This window comes from Aureobasidium melanogenum (genome assembly GCF_000721775.1).
Source record: "Aureobasidium melanogenum CBS 110374 unplaced genomic scaffold scaffold_3, whole genome shotgun sequence".
NCBI lineage: Eukaryota > Fungi > Ascomycota > Dothideomycetes > Dothideales > Saccotheciaceae > Aureobasidium > Aureobasidium melanogenum.
In genome coordinates, this window is record NW_024470055.1 from 347,205 (window position 1) to 364,684 (window position 17,480).

At 49.2% G+C, this 17,480-nt stretch overlaps 8 protein-coding genes across 8 annotated transcripts; 3 read left to right on the top strand and 5 right to left on the bottom strand.

Moving 5' to 3' along the window:
• Positions 1-144: 144 nt before the first annotated feature.
• Positions 145-1,672, top strand: M437DRAFT_41696 (lactonohydrolase; the record flags this gene model as incomplete). Its single annotated transcript, XM_041020420.1, has 4 exons — positions 145-259; positions 316-416; positions 731-1,446; positions 1,507-1,672. The coding sequence occupies 4 exons, from the start codon at positions 145-147 to the stop codon at positions 1,670-1,672; spliced, it is 1,098 nt and encodes a 365-aa protein (XP_040882702.1).
• A 322-nt stretch (positions 1,673-1,994) lies between these two features.
• On the top strand, positions 1,995-3,201 carry M437DRAFT_81535 (uncharacterized protein; the record flags this gene model as incomplete). Its single annotated transcript, XM_041027575.1, has 2 exons — positions 1,995-2,352; positions 2,405-3,201. 2 exons carry the CDS (start codon positions 1,995-1,997, stop codon positions 3,199-3,201), a joined length of 1,155 nt encoding a protein of 384 aa, XP_040882703.1.
• A 305-nt stretch (positions 3,202-3,506) lies between these two features.
• M437DRAFT_40902 (ISP domain-containing protein) lies at positions 3,507-4,814 on the bottom strand (the record flags this gene model as incomplete). Its single annotated transcript, XM_041020273.1, has 2 exons — positions 3,507-3,924; positions 3,985-4,814. 2 exons carry the CDS (start codon positions 4,812-4,814, stop codon positions 3,507-3,509), a joined length of 1,248 nt encoding a protein of 415 aa, XP_040882704.1.
• Positions 4,815-5,720: 906 nt separating this feature from the next.
• On the bottom strand, positions 5,721-6,942 carry M437DRAFT_81537 (tryptophan synthase beta subunit-like PLP-dependent enzyme; the record flags this gene model as incomplete). The annotated part of the gene is made up of 3 exons (XM_041027576.1): positions 5,721-6,458; positions 6,511-6,766; positions 6,857-6,942. The coding sequence occupies 3 exons, from the start codon at positions 6,940-6,942 to the stop codon at positions 5,721-5,723; spliced, it is 1,080 nt and encodes a 359-aa protein (XP_040882705.1).
• A 1,652-nt stretch (positions 6,943-8,594) lies between these two features.
• Positions 8,595-10,007, bottom strand: M437DRAFT_63235 (FAD dependent oxidoreductase; the record flags this gene model as incomplete). The annotated part of the gene is made up of 3 exons (XM_041024216.1): positions 8,595-8,865; positions 8,915-9,155; positions 9,209-10,007. 3 exons carry the CDS (start codon positions 10,005-10,007, stop codon positions 8,595-8,597), a joined length of 1,311 nt encoding a protein of 436 aa, XP_040882706.1.
• A 914-nt stretch (positions 10,008-10,921) lies between these two features.
• On the bottom strand, positions 10,922-13,411 carry M437DRAFT_41348 (putative N,N-dimethylglycine oxidase; the record flags this gene model as incomplete). Its single annotated transcript, XM_041020366.1, has 1 exon — positions 10,922-13,411. The coding sequence occupies one exon, from the start codon at positions 13,409-13,411 to the stop codon at positions 10,922-10,924; it is 2,490 nt and encodes an 829-aa protein (XP_040882707.1).
• Positions 13,412-14,645: 1,234 nt separating this feature from the next.
• Positions 14,646-15,530, bottom strand: M437DRAFT_81540 (S-adenosyl-L-methionine-dependent methyltransferase; the record flags this gene model as incomplete). The annotated part of the gene is made up of 1 exon (XM_041027577.1): positions 14,646-15,530. The coding sequence occupies one exon, from the start codon at positions 15,528-15,530 to the stop codon at positions 14,646-14,648; it is 885 nt and encodes a 294-aa protein (XP_040882708.1).
• A 756-nt stretch (positions 15,531-16,286) lies between these two features.
• M437DRAFT_63238 (uncharacterized protein) lies at positions 16,287-17,365 on the top strand (the record flags this gene model as incomplete). Its single annotated transcript, XM_041024217.1, has 3 exons — positions 16,287-16,507; positions 16,542-16,956; positions 17,009-17,365. 3 exons carry the CDS (start codon positions 16,287-16,289, stop codon positions 17,363-17,365), a joined length of 993 nt encoding a protein of 330 aa, XP_040882709.1.
• Between the last annotated feature and the right edge of the window lie 115 nt (positions 17,366-17,480).

Sequence of the window (17,480 nt, forward strand, 5' to 3'; positions counted from 1 at the left end):
GGAACTGGACAACCAAGGTCAAGAAGGACGATCTTTTTCTTCAACATGTTACAAGTATAAGAAGGCTCCTTCGTCATGATATGGGTTGAAGACTTAGTCCTTGTTTGTTTTTTTGCTTGTTGTACCTTGTCCTGAACCGCAAAAATGGTCAATATTACACACGTTAATCTTTTGACGCTGGCGACGAGCATTCCGTATGCTAATGAGTTGTATGGGATTGCTAATGCATCTACTGAAGATGTTTCGTTTTTGTCGTATAGTGAGTGTTGTTTTCTGTGGTGAGGGATGGGATTGCTGACAATTGAAACTTGGTAGACGATTCATTCGTTCACGATATTCTTGGACCTAATGTTTCTCAGCAATTAGTTGGAAGTTATAACTACCAAGCGTTCCACGAGGCTGGCATTTTCAACATCGTACGTATTCTTTCTTAGTTCTGCTCGTTGCGTCAAAAGAATTTGTCTGGTCGAAGAACTGCTTGTGAATTACGATTCTAGCCGCAACGAAGGACCCTCTCTTGGCTGCAGCCCAACATTCTGAGACTGCGAAGATGCAGCAGCAATTATCACTGTATGACTGCCGCCATTGAGAGTCTGATCTCCAAGCCATGAGCAGGAAATTGCTTGTGGTTCCATGGTCTTGTCACGGTTACGAAACCTACGATCCATAATATCGCTGCATCACAGCCTCATCACTCTTGATAGTAAATGCGACTGACTCTATGTCTTAGGCGACTGGCAAGCTGTATGCCACCAGCAATTGGAATGGCAGCTTCAGCGACCCAATCAATGTCACCGCCATCGACATCCACGGCAATAACAGTATCCAATCTCTGCACTACGAGCATCTGGCTGAAGCGAACGGGGGCACTGCGTGGTACCCCGTAGGTTCGCCAGCCAACAGCAGCGAAGGCCAACAAATCGTCTTCTGCGACGAAGGCGACTTGACCAACCCAGCCCAATTAGTCCTCGTAGACCCAGCAACAAACACCAGCCGCGTGCTGATCAACAACTTCCTCGGCCGCAACTTCTCGTCAATCAACGATGTCCGACAACACCCTGTCACCGGCGATCTCTGGTTCACAGATGTACCTTACGGCTACTGGCAATACTTCCGTCCCGCACCAGTCATCAAGAACCAAGCCTATCGCTTTGAGTCCAACACTGGAGTGGTGCAAGCAGTTGCTGATGATGCTTTTGCTCCCAATGGTATCGAGTTCTCGCCTGATTTGAAGCATGTGTATATTACCGACACGGGTGTGCATACTTTCCCCAACAAGGATAACTTGACCATGCCTTCGACGATTTATCGATACGACATCACTCCTGATGGAAAGAGATTGCAGAACAGACAGTTGTTTGCATACTCGGATATTGGGTTGCCTGATGGTATTCATTGCGATACTATGGGGAATGTGTATGCTGGTTGTGGAGATGGCATCCATGTGTAAGTCTACTATTCTCATGTTCCTTCCTATAACAAATGACTAATTAAAAAAATCTATAGCTGGAACCCGGAGGGTGTCTTGCTCGGTGTCTTTGCAGTTGATGGTGGAGCTGCAAACTTTGCTTTCGTGCCTGGCGGCATGTACATCTTCAATGAGTACAAGTTGTTCAAGGTTACGTTGCAGGCTGAGGGCCGTGAGGTCAAGAGAGACTTTGGACTATACTAAAGAGAGAAAGAGAAAGAACGATAGAAAAAGCCTTCAAAGGGTCTCTCGCAATGTTAGACATAACATTACTAAAAAGACATGCCATGGCGGCTAAGACCGTCACTCTCTAAAAGCGTTTATTCATGCAAGTAACTAGCTGCAAGACTGTTCGCTTGATCTTTCGAAGTTGTCCTGTCTGTCACCTTGTGACAGGAGCCAGGTGACCCTAGAAGCCGGTTGCGACTTCCTTTCTAGGACACCCAGTTTCCGTCCGTGCACTCATATAAAACTCTACACTCACCGACACAAAACATGAACCTCACAACAATATTGTACATACAAAATGTCTAATAACGGGCAAGATGACGAGGCCAACCTCTCAAGATCGCCAAGCAATGCTTCTCAGACAAGACTGAATGCCTTCAAATCAATCTGGCGCAACAACAAAGGCGTCTTCTTGATTTTGCTCGCTCAAGCCACGGGATCCACTATGGATGCTATTGTCCGCTTTCTACAACAGGGAGGACATGGAATGCATCCATTTCAAGTCATTTTTGCGAGAATGAGTATTACGGCTCTGCTGAGTACGATTTACATGTGGCACACTAAAGTCCCTGATTTCCCGCTTGGAGCACCTGCTGTTAGGGGATGGTTGATCTTGAGAGCATTGGCTGGATTCTTTGGGTTGTTCTGTTTATACTGTAAGGAAACTTCTTGTGTTGTGTTGAAAAGAAGGCTTATGTAGATGAATAGATTCGGTACATTATCTTCCTCTAGCTGAAGCGACGGTCTTCCGCTTCTTGGTTCCTATTATTACAGCATGGGCTTGTTCGGTGTTCCTTGGACAGTCATTCAGTAGGACTGAGTTTCTGGCTGGAGTCATCGCCCTGCTCGGAGTTGTGATCATCGCTCACCCAGCAGCCATCTTCGGCAGAGTCGACGACGACATCAAGGTCCCTCACCAGCCAAACAAGATCGATCAAGTATCAGCCGGACAACGCCTCCTTGCCATCTTTGTCTCTGTCATCGGAGTCCTAGGCGCCTCTGCTGCATACACTTTAATCCGTGTCATCGGCTCTCGCGCCCACGCCCTCATCTCAGTAAACTACTTTGCCCTAATCAGCACTTTTGGTTCCGCAGGTGCATTAATCGTTCTCCCAGGCATGAAATTCACCATGCCCAACGGAGCACGAGAATGGCTCCTTCTCTCTCTCCTCGGTATCCTCGGTTTCGTGTTGCAATTTCTACTTACTGCTGGCTTGCAATTGGACAGAACTAGCAAGGCGACTAGTATGCTGTATACTGGTATTTTGTTTGCACTTGCCTTTGACTGGGCGATTTGGGGTGTCTTTCCCGGCTTTTGGTCGTGTGTGGGAGGTGTCGTTGTTATTGCTAGCACGCTTTGGAGTGCGTTGCAGAAGTCGAAGGGGGCTTCTCAGAGTGCTGTGACTAAGAAGGAAGTTGTTGATGAGGAAAGTGCTCTCCTTGGTGCGCAGACTGAGGGCAATGAGGATGCTGCTCGGGCAGGTGCGACTCGCGAGTCTGCGTAAGTAGTTTCTGGACTGATGCCGAAGCTACACTTACGACAAGCATTTCCCATTGAGCAGATACAGTTGATCATCCTTCGAAATTCATTGATCTAGAGAGAATCTAGAACAGCAGACCAAGACAATCACCAAGTACGATATAAGTCAGTTTGGAAACCCAAAAAGTTCAGAAGTAGATAATCGATTTCGTATTAGGTCGAAAGAAAAGTTTTCGCCAAATGTCTAAAAAAAAAAAATCAGACCAAAAGTCGTTACGCTATGCATATATGTCATTCTTTGAGAAAAGGAAACATCTTCTCGAAACTCCTTTACCAGGCCAATGCCTCCTGCTGCTCCTCGCCACACGCCAATCCAGAGCAGAACTCAATGTCCTTCTCACTCTGGAGTTCAGCCGCAGACATTTGTTGTCTAGCTGGGTGGATCTTGGCGCCAGCAGCCTTTTCTTTGTCGTGGTGTTCTGTGACTGCTTCTCTGCACAGCTTCTGGAAGTAGAGAGGTCCCTTCTCCATGCGAGGGTGCATAAGGCCGCTGACGAAGACACCGGCGTTGACGTTCTTTTGTGCTGCATCGCAGAGGACCTTGTCTTCTGACATGATGCGCTTGTACATTTGGTTGATCTTTTCAAAATCTTCATCCGAGGCGTTCTTGTTGCGGTAGACCTCGTAGCTCATGGTTGCCTTGCCGGCTCCGTGGGGTACGAATCTTTGCATGAAGAAGAAGTTTGGTCTGTGAGTTTGCATGTTAGTCTGTATTCGAGCGTTAATGATGGGGAATGCTGATGCTTACGTTGCGTTGACAGAGGCGTTAGGGAAGTAGTAGGTTGGGATGACGGTCATGCCAACGGCGACCTGTTCCGGTGTGCTGGCTACCTCGTGCTGGATGTGGTTTGCGGTGGTTTCGACATGGTAGGCTTCGAGGTCTGCCAAAGCAGGAATGTCGGGGTGGGTCGTTGGGCAGTGGTAACACTCGTTGTAGTTGTCTGCCAAAATCTTCCAGTTGTATGGTCCGTCCATCTCCCACTTGTGGTCGAAGACATAGTCCTCAAATTTGATGGAATCGTAACGTGACTGAATATCGACACCATCAAAGTTGTCTTCCCAGGCAATCTCAGGTTCTGCTTTCGCATCCATGTTGACCCAGATGAAACCGTTTCTATCGACATGGACGTGAATAGGCAGGAGTCCGTTGGCCTCCTTGTCGAAACCCTCGAGTTCCTGGTAGCTTGGTGCCTTTGCGAGCTTTCCGTTCAAACCGTACGACCAACCGTGGTATCTGCAAGCGAAGATGCGAGCTGTGCCTTCTTGCTTCTCAACGACGGGGTATGCTCTGTGACGGCAGATGTTGTGAAAGCCGTTGATGTTCTCCTGACGGTCTTTGGCAAGAATGAACTGGAAGCCTGCAACATCGTAGCGGAGGAAGTCACCAGGCTTGGTGAGACGAAGCTTGTGTGTGATGAGGAGCCAACGTCTAGAGAAGATGGCACGGCGTTCGAGCTCGTACATGTCGGGAGAGGTGTACCATGATGCAGGGAGTGCTCTCACGGGCTGCTTGTCCAAGGCAGGTTTTGTTGTGTTACCGCTATCTCTGCGGTTGAAGTAACTTAGGAAGGATGCCATTGTGAATGTTTATTGATGTGTGTTGGAGAGATTGCAATGGAGTATGGCAATACTCAACAAGAGGGAAGGGGAGGGTTGATATGAATGTTCAAGGTTGAAGATGGAAAGGAGAAAGAGTACAGCAAGTTCGACATTCCCTTAGATATATGGACAATGTGTGAACCTACTCGTCAGGAAAGACGGTCCATAGAGCCCCGTGGGGTATGACTACGCATAGCAGCATTCGTTTTGGCCATGGTCACCCAGCTCGTTCAGAGACAAACCTGCTCGATTTGCGTAATCATTAGCTGATACCGGCAGGATTCCATACCCAGGATTAGTCGCGCTTTGTGACTTTGGAACGCAGCCACTCGTCGTTTGTGCAGCGCTATCGCAGTCTCGGTTGTGGCGATCAATGTGCATTCTGACCAAAAAGGGAAGTCGAATCCCTTCATCTCATCTGGGGTCAGCCCACAGCCGGACCCTTTCACGCTGGCCCAACTCTATTCGATGGCTGGCGATCTTGGCAACGACGACATGTCGTGGGAAAATAAATCCCAAATCAGCCTTTGCGATTGCTATATGTCTTCGATGATCACTTTCAACGTGATAGAGATGATAGGAATGATAGAGAAGGACCGAAATCGAGATTGTAACCTTCGATGCGTTTTTGATAACAAATGTCCGATGAGGCTCTGCATTGACTCACGTGCTATGCTCACTATCAAGGGTTGAGCGTACTGATTTCGCAATCTCTTTCACATCCTCTGGCACGAAATATGTTGACAGTTGTGAAGATCATAATATTCAAAATGTAGTCAAACTCAATTTAATAGCATATATATAAACTCAAACCCAAAAACGTGCATATCCCATTAATCTGTGTGGCAGTGTCCATCAGTTCATTCATAACTCAATCTCAGTCTCTCAAGCTGTTACTCCAGTAGCTCCGACTCTTGCGGTCATGGTTGTGGTGTTCTCCTGAACAGTCTCGTTGCCGACCATAGCCATACGCCAGGCCATGAGCATGTCAAGTGAGATGTCGTTACCGCCGCAGACTACCAGGACCACCTTGCTGTCCTTGGTGATTGTCTTCTTGTTAGCCAGTAGACTCTGTAGGAAGCCATCGAAGCAGACAGGGACGTTGACGCCAACAGTTAGCTCAACCATCATTCTTTCGTGCTCAGCCAACAAGCAACAGCCCTTGGCAGCTTGTTCGTCGGTGAGGACAACACTCGTGACGTTAGGCCTCTGAGCATATTCAAAAGTCTTCTCTGCGACCCTGACAACTCCAAGACTGGTGGCTTGTGATGTGATTCTGGGAAGAGTGATGATTTGACCAGACTCAAGACTCTGGCTCAACGAGTCAGCTCCTTTGGTTTCCATGGCGAGGACCTGAACGTCGTTATTCCACTTCTTGTGGTCCAATTCCTGCATGATTCCGTTGAGGAGACCTCCGCCACCGACACTGCAGACGACAACATCAGGCTTGTCACCGAGTTGAGATGCAATCTCCTGCATGACAGTTGCATTGCCGTCCCAGATGTCCTGGTGGTCGAAAGGAGGAACGAAAACACCGGTTGGATCGGCAGGCAAAAGAGTGTTGAGGATGTATTCTTGTGCTTCAGCGATTGTAGATCCATGTTGAATAACCTGTTTGACTCCCTGTTGATCCGTCAGCTAAGCCGCCACAAACTCGAGATCAAGAAATACTTACCATGGCCCAGATCTTTGCAATCATGACTGGCTTAGCACTCTTGGGTACAACGACTGTGGCAGGGTAGCCAAGTGTTCTGGCAGCGTGAACACAGGCAATGCCTGCATTGCCACCTGATGCTGCATAAAAGTGTGTTGCGTTGGGAACTCCAGATTCTGAGATGCGTTCGGCGGCACGTTGAAGGACGTAGTTGCCTACACCGCGGGACTTGAATGAGCCGGATGGCTGCAGGTTGTCCAGTTTCAGGAAGACTCTACTTCTGCGATTTAGAAATCGTTGTCAAATGCTGGTGGTGGTGTACGATGGGGTGGGGCATAGATTTGGGAACGTGAAGTGAGAGACCTACCATCCTGCTGCTTCTGATAGCGGTCGACTCTCGATCAAAGGTGTCCATGCCCAAGGCTTGGGTTGTTGTGGGGCTTCTGCGTACATTGTTGTGGCGTGGTGGTATGTGTGTAAAGTCAGGAGATAATTAGAAAGTGGTTTTCTGGAGTCCGGAGATGATGACTTTGGAGGAAAGATAGATCAATAATATGCTGTCACTCTCTGTAGAAGTGTACCGAATTCGTCCCTCGATAGAGATCTTCCTGGTTGATATCTAGGCATAATGGTTGCTTTTACCATGTCGGGTACGTATGCACGCGGGGAATACGTCTTGAGTGTGCAGAGCCTCATGTGTCGTGGGTTACCCTACGAGGTCAGGTTTTGCGAATGTGTTACCATATCGTTTCATTATTCGTGCATAGTGACCTTATCATGACACCAGATCAATGATCGTCCAATCAATGTGCAAGTGCGAAGGAGCTGACCAATTTTAGTCCACCGTTCCTGGGGCAGTAGCAGTCCGGCAATTAGGCAAGTCACGACACTAGTCCAAACCAAAGATAGAAGGAACCTGAATCTGACTTTGGGGAACTTGCAACCGAATTGGGATAGTGACTTCTGTAAGCTTATCTCGACAGCAAACCGCCAAGGTGGTCTCGATCTCCAAACACAGAGATGTATTCTAGAAGCCTGGAACCTCTTTTCAGCTCTCGCGTAGGATTATACCTCGCAAATGGGCTCTCAAACGACATGGTGGCTGCGGATACTGTGAAGTCAGTCCGTGAAGGGAAGTCTTCTCGAAGCACTTCCATGCCATACAACTGTGCTCGGGACTCGGGATGTAGCAGTGCTTGGGGATCGCCAAATGGTTTCATGGCATGGAGATCCCTTTCGAGTGTGGTTTGTGCAGATGCGTTGGCCTTCCGTTCTTTCCCGTCAAGATGCGACCATTATCTTTGCTTTTGCTGACCGCTTCGTTCTTCCTCATGCAGCAAGAACTTCGACTTTCCTGATTGCAGCTGTGCAGCTGCATGTCGATGCACTGCTTCACCTCGATTGGTGGTGACGATCTGGATGCTACTTGAAATGTGCGCAACCGAAGATAACGTGTAGGTCATCGAAACCGCGGTCTCGCACCAGTTTCTCAGCATTTAAGCATTCAAACTTTCCGGTGGAAGTGGTTATCGCCGTGAAGCAGGGCTCCTTTCAAGGATCATTTTCCCATACCCATGAATCTGAGTAATGTGGAGTACTATTCTACACTTGCAGCAAGAATACGTCCAACTTGCAAAATGGTCATTGAAAGTACGGTGATGTGGTTCTTCGTGTTCAATCAAGACTTTGAGTTCACTATGAACGACTTTCCTCCGTTCAGCTGAGAGGACGCGTGGAAGTTGGTAACGCCTGTATTGCTTGTGAGCAAGATTTCTAGATGCAATTCGAGTGTGGTATCGCAACGAGAATCATGGCTACCAGCTTTTGCTGCAGAATTACTGCGCGCTTTTGTGCGTCTCCATTGTGTTGCTGTTCGGAATGTTTTTGGTCGCATTGGCTGCTAGGGCTCCTCGTGTTGCATAGGTCAAGATTTTCGTAGTGAACAGTCAGGTCGCTTCGGGAGGGTTTGTCGCAATGGATAAGGATGTATTGCTGTTTCACACTTGTGTGTCTTTCACCATACGCGATCTCTTGCCAAGCCAAATTTTAGAGATTAAAAAAGCGTTTCCTCATGTATATCAAGCTGTCGAAGGTAGTGTAGTGTATTATAGCCTGGCGGTCCTGACGGGATCCAACATATCCTTCATATCGTGTCTAGGCCAGTCGGCGAAGTACTTAGGGTCAGGACGTTCTCTGTCCCAACCCCATTTTTCTACCAACTCGGGCTCCAATGTGCCCTCCAGCATGGAGATGATGTACTTGCCTAGCACGGGGAAGAACTTCCAGCCGTGGAAGTTACCGCATGTCGCAACGTAAAGACCCTTTGCAGCGGAGTGTGGTGAGATGATAAAGTCGGAGCTGGATGTGAAGGCGTCCCTAGCAAAGGTCAGATAGTGAAAGAAGCTTAAGCGACTGTGTAACTTACCAGCAGATACGGTGCTTCTCCATGTTCCAGTGTGCCGACTTCTTTCCATAGAAGACGTGGTTGGCGTATTGAATGTCTTCCTTCAATCTGTTTGAAACCTCCCATTGGCCGTAATCGGGCTTTGCAGGAGGTGCTGATACAGTACGTCCAGGCAGGACTTCTGTGTCGTTCTTGAAAATCTTCTGGCCCCACCACTTGAGCTCTCTGTCTCTAGTGGGTGGTAGACTGCCGATGAAAGGTCCTGTTGTCATGGTAAGCACATGATGGTGGTATTGACAGAGGACAAAAACTTACCAGTCTCGGCAGTGTAGCCTTGAACACCAACAGGCATGGATGCAAATCTGCGGTATGAATCCTCGTCGAGCCTTGTCATGCCGGTAGTGATACCACCAGCAACAATTCTGTCGCCAGCGCAAAGATTGTTGTTACCACTGGCTTGAGCACAGTACTCGAGCAGCTTTGGTGTGTATGCGCCGGTGCAGAGAAGAGTGTGTTTGGCAGTCAGAGTCTCGCCAGCTGCAGTCTTGATGCCGGTACAGCGGCCATTGTCGAGGAGCAATGAAGCGACCTCAGCCTGCTTGTACTTGACACCGAGTCTGAGAGCTTCACGAGTAATGCCAATCAGACATTCGCCAGCAGTGGCCCAGCCACTGGTCTTGTTGACAAGAACCTCCTTGACGCCGGTATAGTCGGCGTCCTCGAACAGACCACCGTACATCTTGCGTGCCTCTTCAATGGGCACAGCCTTGAGGTCGGCAGCTCTGCCCAGCTTCTTGTAGTTGTCGACAACTTCTTGAGCGTAGTCGCTACGGCACATCCAGTAGATACCGGTCTGGTAGAAGTAGGGCTTCCACAGGTTGTCTGTCTTGAACATGTCTTGTGCCTCGATGGCCATCCTGCAGTATACAATGTCGTCGTAGTCGGCGCGAACAACCTTGTTCCAGTCCCACGAAGCGGCGACACGCGTGTCTTGGTCGAAGGCATCACGGTCGACAATGGTGATGTCTGCATTGGGGTACTTTTTGATCAGGTGGAAAGCAGTCGAGACGCCGAAAACGCCGGCGCCGACGATGATGTACGACTTGTCGGCCATGGTGAATGTATGAGGCTTCAATGTAGAAAGAAAGGTATGACGAACAACGACTACATGCTGCCGGTTGTGTTTATTATAAGACTTAGGTTGTTGGCCGACGTCGTTTAGCAAGTGTGGATGCTCAAGACGGTCATCATATCCACTTCCGATTACGGAAGTCTCATCCATCATTCTCACGTGTCAGCTCCCTGTTGCCCCACCACTACCCCACGATGAAGCTATCGCCCACCGACCGTCGCGAGAATGCTACCCTAATTCGTACATGGAGTTCTCCTACGCATCAAGACCCGAGATACGAAACTCAAGATTACTTTGACCAAACCAGGGCTCTACAACGCGGCCTACCGTCGTGTCAGAAGCTTGCTGTGCACACGCCAGCCACAGTCCACTTCGAACATTGAAGCCGAGACACGTCGAGGGGCCGACCCTGACTGTGGTTTCTTATAATGAGATGGACATGAATATATTCACTCACACTGTTTCAATTTTGCAGTTCAGATATTTGTTGTATAGAGAGACATCGAAGGTATTCTGCATCAACATCATGTAGCTTCTTGACGCATATTCATGGCACTATCTCATCATCCATTTTTTGAATCTGCTTCGACCAGAGAACTACTTCCAGGCCGCGCCAACGTGACCGCAAAAATCCCAAACATGCTCAACACTGCATAAAAAATTATAACGGAGGTACTCTTCTCCAATGAAGTATGCTACAAGTATCGCTATCCTTACTCAAGCAGTACCTGCTATCCGGCATCAACGATACCTGATCACTTTTTGGACCATGCACACTCATGAGGATATGCTTTGACAGAAAACAGTCGGATTAACGTTAAAAATATGCTTGATCATTAAAGTGCGCCATGTCTATGCTATAAATAAACCCATCATTACTTCTAGAAGCCCCGGAACTAACCACGCAGACGTGACATGGAAGGATCGAACAATGGCTCGGCAGTAACCGTAGCCTCGATCCTCTTGCCGAAGTACTCAATCTCCACCTTGTCATCCTCGTTGATCGAGCTTGGCAGCCATGCATAAGCAATAGGCTTGCCGATTGTGTATGCGAATGCTGCACTGGTGACGTATCCGCTGGGCTTGCCGCCAACGAACACTGGTTCTCTGCCAAGTACAACCGAGGAACCATCGTCAACGACCAGGCAGCGTAGACGCTTCTTGGCTGTCTCGACTGAGCGTCCCTCGAGGGCGGCTTGGCCGTAGTAGCCAACCTTGCCTGCCTTGACGGCGAAGCCAACACCTGCCTCGTAAGGGTCGTGCTCAGTGTTCATGTCAGATCCCCAGGATCTGTAGCCCTTTTCCAGTCTCAGTGCGTTAAAGGCAGTACGGCCAGCAGCAATGATGCCTTGTTCTTGTCCTGCCTCCCAGAGTGCATCCCACAGCGCTTGACCGCGGTCGGCTGTGGTGTAGATCTCCCAACCAAGCTCTCCTACATACGACAACCGCATGATGGTTACAGGGATACCGGCAATGTATGCACGCTTGGTACGGAAGTAACGCAGACCCTTGGCTGTGCTCGAGAAGTCGTCCTGGCTGACCTTGCTGATAATCTCTCTGACCTTGGGACCCCAGAGACCGATACAGCAGGTTCCGGAAGTAATATCGCGGATTGTGCACCATTTTGTAGGGTCTTCTTGCATCTGCTTGGCGGCTTCCTTGTTGAGGAAGACGAGATCGACAGGGCCGTTGCAGCCAACCTGGAACAACTGATCCTCAATTCTGGCAACAGTAACATCACTCTTGATGCCACCTCTGTCGTCAAGCCAAAGTGTGTATGTGACGGCGCCAGGCTTCTTTCCAACATCACCAGTGCTCACACGCTGCAATAGGTCGACAGCACCAGGACCGTAGACTTCCAAACGACGCAGCGGTGTCATGTCGTACATTGCTGCCGCGGTTCTCGTCTTCCATGCTTCTGCTGCAGCAATTGGGCTGTAGTATCTTGAAGACCATGCATCACGGTCCTTGGGCTTCCATTCCTCGGGCAGATCCTTGACCAATTTCTCGTTGGCCTCGAACCAGTAAGGACGTTCCCAAGCACCACCTTCTAGGAAGTAAGCACCTAGCTCCTTCTGGCGAGCATGGAAGGGGCTGACGCGGAGGTTGCGAGGAGACTCGCGAGGCTGAAGTGGGTGCATGATGTCGTAGATCTCGACAAAGTTCTGCATGGAAGTCTCCTTGACGTAGGAGCTAGTCAACTGAACCTCTTCGAAGCGGTTGAGCTCGACAGCTCCAAGATCGATCTGACTCTTTCCGGTGGTCAAAACCTCGGCAACAGCGCGGGCAATACCAGCGGAGTGTGTAACCCAGACTGCTTCGGCGACGTAGAAGCCCTCGAGGTTTGGTGCATGGCCCACAAGAGAGCCACCATCAGGTGTGAAGGAGAAGATACCGTTGAAGCCGTCCTCAATCTCGACTTCATCCATGCAAGGAAGGAACTTCTTGGAGAGCTCCCATGCGGGCTCGAAATCTTCGCGGGTGAATTCGAGACGAGAGGGCATGTTCTTGTGGTCAACCTTCTCAGGAGTGACACCTAGGGATGCGGCTACGACAGGCATGGGCTTGTGGCCATAGTAACCAATACCGTACTGGTCACCATGCTCGCGGTAGTACAGATCTTGGTCTTGGTAGCGGAGAATGGGCAATGATGCGCCACCTTCAGGGTTGTTGCGTTTTGCCAGTGCGGGCACAGAGGTAGTCTTGACGTATTGGTGAGCCAGAGGAAGAAGAGGGATAGGGAGGCCAATCATGGCACCAATCTCGACTCCCCAGAAACCGGCACATGAAACGACGATGTCAGCGGGGATGGTGCCGTTAGGTGTCTCTACACCAGTAACATGACCATCAGCCTTTGCAATTCCAGTAACTGGCGTCTTGTCGATGTATTGTACGCCGGCCTTGCGAGTACGGTTGATGAGGAGCTGAACAGCACGAGCAGCCTTGGCAAGACCATCCGTGGGAATGTGAAGACCGCCGAGGACTTGCTCCTTGTTCAATAACGGGTACTTCTCCATACACTCTTCGGGGCTGATAAGGTGCGCTTCGATGCCCCAAGACTGTGCATAACCATGCTTGCGCTTGATTTCTGCCAAACGTGCCTCATCTGTGGCAATCTCGAGACCACCAACCTGGTTGAAGCAGTTCTCGCCGTCTTCTTCCAAGGCTTTGAGCTTCTCAACTGTGTATTTTGCGAACAGGGTCATGGTCTTGCAGACATTTGTTTGGAAGACAAGACCGGGAGCGTGTGATGTGGAACCTCCAGGCATGTCCAGGGGGCCTTGGTCGACCACTGTGATGTTGGTCCATCCTCGTGCGACCAGCTCGTCAGCAACGTTGGTACCGACAATACCAGCGCCGATGATGACCACGCGTGGCGAGTACATCTTTGAAAGCATTGTGATGAAAGGTCGGGATTCGTCCCTTAGAGTTCTAGTGATGCAACTCTAGATATCAAGTAAAAGTGGACAGAAGCCTAGCAAAAGACGATGATAGAGTCTTAAGCAGGAAGAGTGTGAGGACTAGAAATAGATAAGAATGATGTGAATGCCCTCTCCTCTACAGTGGGAAGATGCTGTAGATATAGAAACGACCATCTTCGATTATGCCGTACCTTTATTCTGGATGCCGTGACTTCTCTAAGGGTTGTGTCTGCCAGACGGGATCGACGCGGGGCTGACCAGCTGGGGTGCCATTCCCAATCGGGTACTCTCTTCCCTCGCACTCGCAGTGAACGTCTCGATGTGGGGAAGCGATGAGACCACGAAAGCATCGCAACTAACGGACTCAAGTCAGACGGTCCGCTTGTCGCGATATGATGAACTGTTGACATCGATAGGCCCTTCTTGGGAAATACTTCGACGTCGTGTTACCCGCCCGACGAAGTCAAAGAACGCGAGTTGCATGGTCGACTTGAGATAAGTCCATTGTACTGCCACATCAGTCGAAATCCACCTTGACACGCAAATGAGAATCGCGTGATAATCCCAGGCTGTGAAGCCAGCACGCTCAAATTTGTGCTCGCTGATTTATTCCTGAGGGTCGTTGGTGGTCGTCACGAAATCGCGAAGTCGAAAGAGGCTCGTTGACGCCAACTTCGCGAAGCTGACCACACAGGTTTGCCGCAGTCTGGCTTCATCATGTTCATTTTCTCATTGCTGACCGCGAGTCGCAGTTGTGCAAGCTTGATAATACATCGAAAAAAGCTTCCCAGCACGTACGGCCACAGTCAGCTGAAAACTGGGCATCCCGTCCGCTCTGCCATACATAAGCAGTTGAACGGCAGATTAGTACTACGGTGGGTGACCACGTGGGAATCCCTGCTGCTGTACGTTTTGCTCTTTGAGAGCACGAAACTTTTTTGATCCAATTTTATGCAGCTCAAGATCTGGCTGAAGTCGCCCATTTTGCACAGCGACGGAAGAAAGCGTGCGCTTGCCGCAGAAAGATTCCGGGACACATTCGGACGCCAGCTTGGCAGACAGACGCGCGAGTATGCTGCATTTGGTTTTTCGACTTTTCGAACATCTGTGCTGATTGCTACATAGTTCACGACCAAGGACGCACTCCATTCAATACAACAAGCACGATTCCAGACCAAATCGCACAAAATCGACCAACTTATGAACCTGCCTTTCTTGCTACGACCATCCAAGCCTCCATTTTAATGCCGCCATTATCTGCCGTCTCCTCTTCAATAGCAGCGTCAATGGCAGCAGGCCACCTTGCTGCCTCTTCTTCTGTCCAGCCGCTCCTCGCAGAAGCCGTAAGATTACCACACATAAATTCGCGGAGACCTTCCATTGCCTCGTCCGTAATAATGGTTGTCTCCACGTATTGGGCAGCCTCGGCGAAACCTGCGTCTAACATCAGGTCCCTCAGCACTCCATCATTCAAAAACTCCGCCTTTGGCATATTGAACAGCTTGCAGTCTGGCCGAATGCTGGTTTGAGCCTTGTGGATGATGTCTTTGACGGTAAATTTTTTCCACTGCGAATTGATGCAGACTCCGCCGGGCTGCAGAGTGCGAAGTATCTCCTGCATGCATTTCAACGGATCTTTGAACGTCGACGTGCTAACGTTACAGATTGTGAGCGTGAATGTATTATCTGGCAATGCGAGCTCATGAGAGTCCATGACAGAGGCTGTGATGTTTTTCCATTGCTCTTGATCAATTCTTGATTGCATGTTGTCGATCATGCCTTGAGTAAAATCCGTGACCACAATTTTGGCTGGCTCTTTCTTGAGGACCGACATAGCTGCGATAGTGGCTGTGCCTGGTCCTGCAGCATTGTCGTGGATGATCGACTGCTCGTTCAAGGTTACATCGGCTGGAAGATGTTGCAAGAAGGAGTATATCAGGTTGAACGTGGAGTCTCCAGTCTGCCTCGAGTATGCACTCGACAGTTTCTTGAAATACTCTGGAAAGCTTGAACTTGAGCTTAAATTTTGTGCCGCTATGTTTGGTTCTCTGTTCACTGGATATGAGAAATTAATACTGCCCATGATGTGCCAATGGAAGATTGATGTATGCATTAGAGCACATCAAAGCCACGCATGTCATCTATCTACCCGAAGGATGCTTCCTCATCGGAACAACTTCGGGTTGTGAAGGCTGCCTTACATGTACGGTGGTGTACGTCTGCAGAAACCCAGAGATTAAGTGTCGGTAGCAGTTGATTTATGGTCCCCGAAGGATTTATGGTCCTCAGGGACGCGCCTCTTGCACCATGATGTAAAGCGGCACGCATTTGCTGCAATCACGTCCTCTGATGCGATCACGTTTCAGATCTTCGCGCGAGCCCAAATTCATGGATACAACACGACCGAGAAAAGCAGCCTCCTCTTATTCTTGATGCATAGTTGGTCGAACTCGAGATTGAAAGAAGTCACCCAAAGCACACACCAAGAAGTATCCTTGGATTGCCAGACGCCTCTGCTTTCCATGGAGGCAAGCGCGTCTCGAAACAATGGTGTCGTTTGATCCTTCTGTCTTGGTAAAAGGCCTTACATCTCTCGGTCGAATCACGTATCGCAACAAAAATTCGTTAATCATTCTTCTTAAGACGTGAGACGAACATGCAGGATTCTAATCTTTGAGGATCTCCACAAGTCTTTTCCTGGCATACTTTGAAATAGTTAGGCTCCTCATACTGATTCGCAAAGTATCAGTGGTGCAATCTGCCTACATTTCAAACAAGCTGGCTAGATCATTGCTTTCTGTTAAACAATCTCTCTTTCCTCCATGTACAAGACGCAGTGATGCTTCTCAGCACTCTTGTGCTGGCTTTCGCAGTCTTTGCGTTTGCCTCGTACGATCAACCTATACTGGGAATCAGTCTTGCGAAAAGAGATCTCATTGTCGTCCAAAGCTTAGCAAATGGATCGACGTCACTGATAGCCAGAGTTTCGGCAGACGCTCCCTATACAGATTGGTTCGAACAAGTGGTGAAGCTTCTGGAGGAGAACAGGTTCGCATTGTTGTACGTTCTATTCATTCTTGATTTTAACGTGTAGTCCCAGACATATAGTTGACTCCACTGCCCTCCATGAGGCTCTACTTGCCGCACAGTATGCAGTGACTCAAGTGTTGCGACAGGAAGCACAATTCAGCGTCGCTGCCTTGCCTCAAGAACTCGAGGATCTGGTGACCGAAGCTCTCTCGACACTCAATCTACTCGCGCCATTAGAAACATACGCTTCATATACCATCAGGCCAGAGCGTGCAATCGTCTACGCCTATAAATTGGGTACTTGCGAGGCCGTGAACCTTTCCAAAGAATGTGATCCCGATGATATCAATGGAGAAGCACTATGGCTGAATTTTGATGCTGGATTGCTAAATTTGAGCCTTTTATCTTTCGAAGAGTCTGGCGGAGACATCTTTGCGGAGTCAATGTTCCCGGATCTGGAGAAAGTGGACCACTTTGAGGTATCGTAACTCGCGAGCCGGGTTCCGCGTTTTACATTAACGTGACAGATAGGCAACTGACGAACGCTTGGTAAATGCTCTTCGAAAGCACGTCAGCGATTTTCTGGACCAAAACAATGTTCTGAAAGATTTTTCGGATCGTCATGGCCCCAAGTTCAAACCACTACGCTCTGATATCAAGGCCATCGTCACGTCGGGAGATCCTCCGCCTGGCTCCACGGAAGCTGTCAGACTAGCATTCCGTCGTATCTCGCCCGATTTGGTAAATTTGATCCGGAACTCTGTAGATCCAAGTTTGGCTATGGCAGTAGGAGCAGCACGACGAGCTCGAGAGATGTGGGATCATCCTGAAAGATACGATCCAGTCTGTCAATATTTCATTGAAGAGCCCTTGCATGATGAGCTGTAGGAACTCATATACCACGACCAAAAAAGTCCATGAAAGAGAGAACACAAAAGCCTTGGAAGTCAGTTAAGGCGAATGTAGGGGGTTATGAAGTAATCTAGCATTCGCATTACCTTTG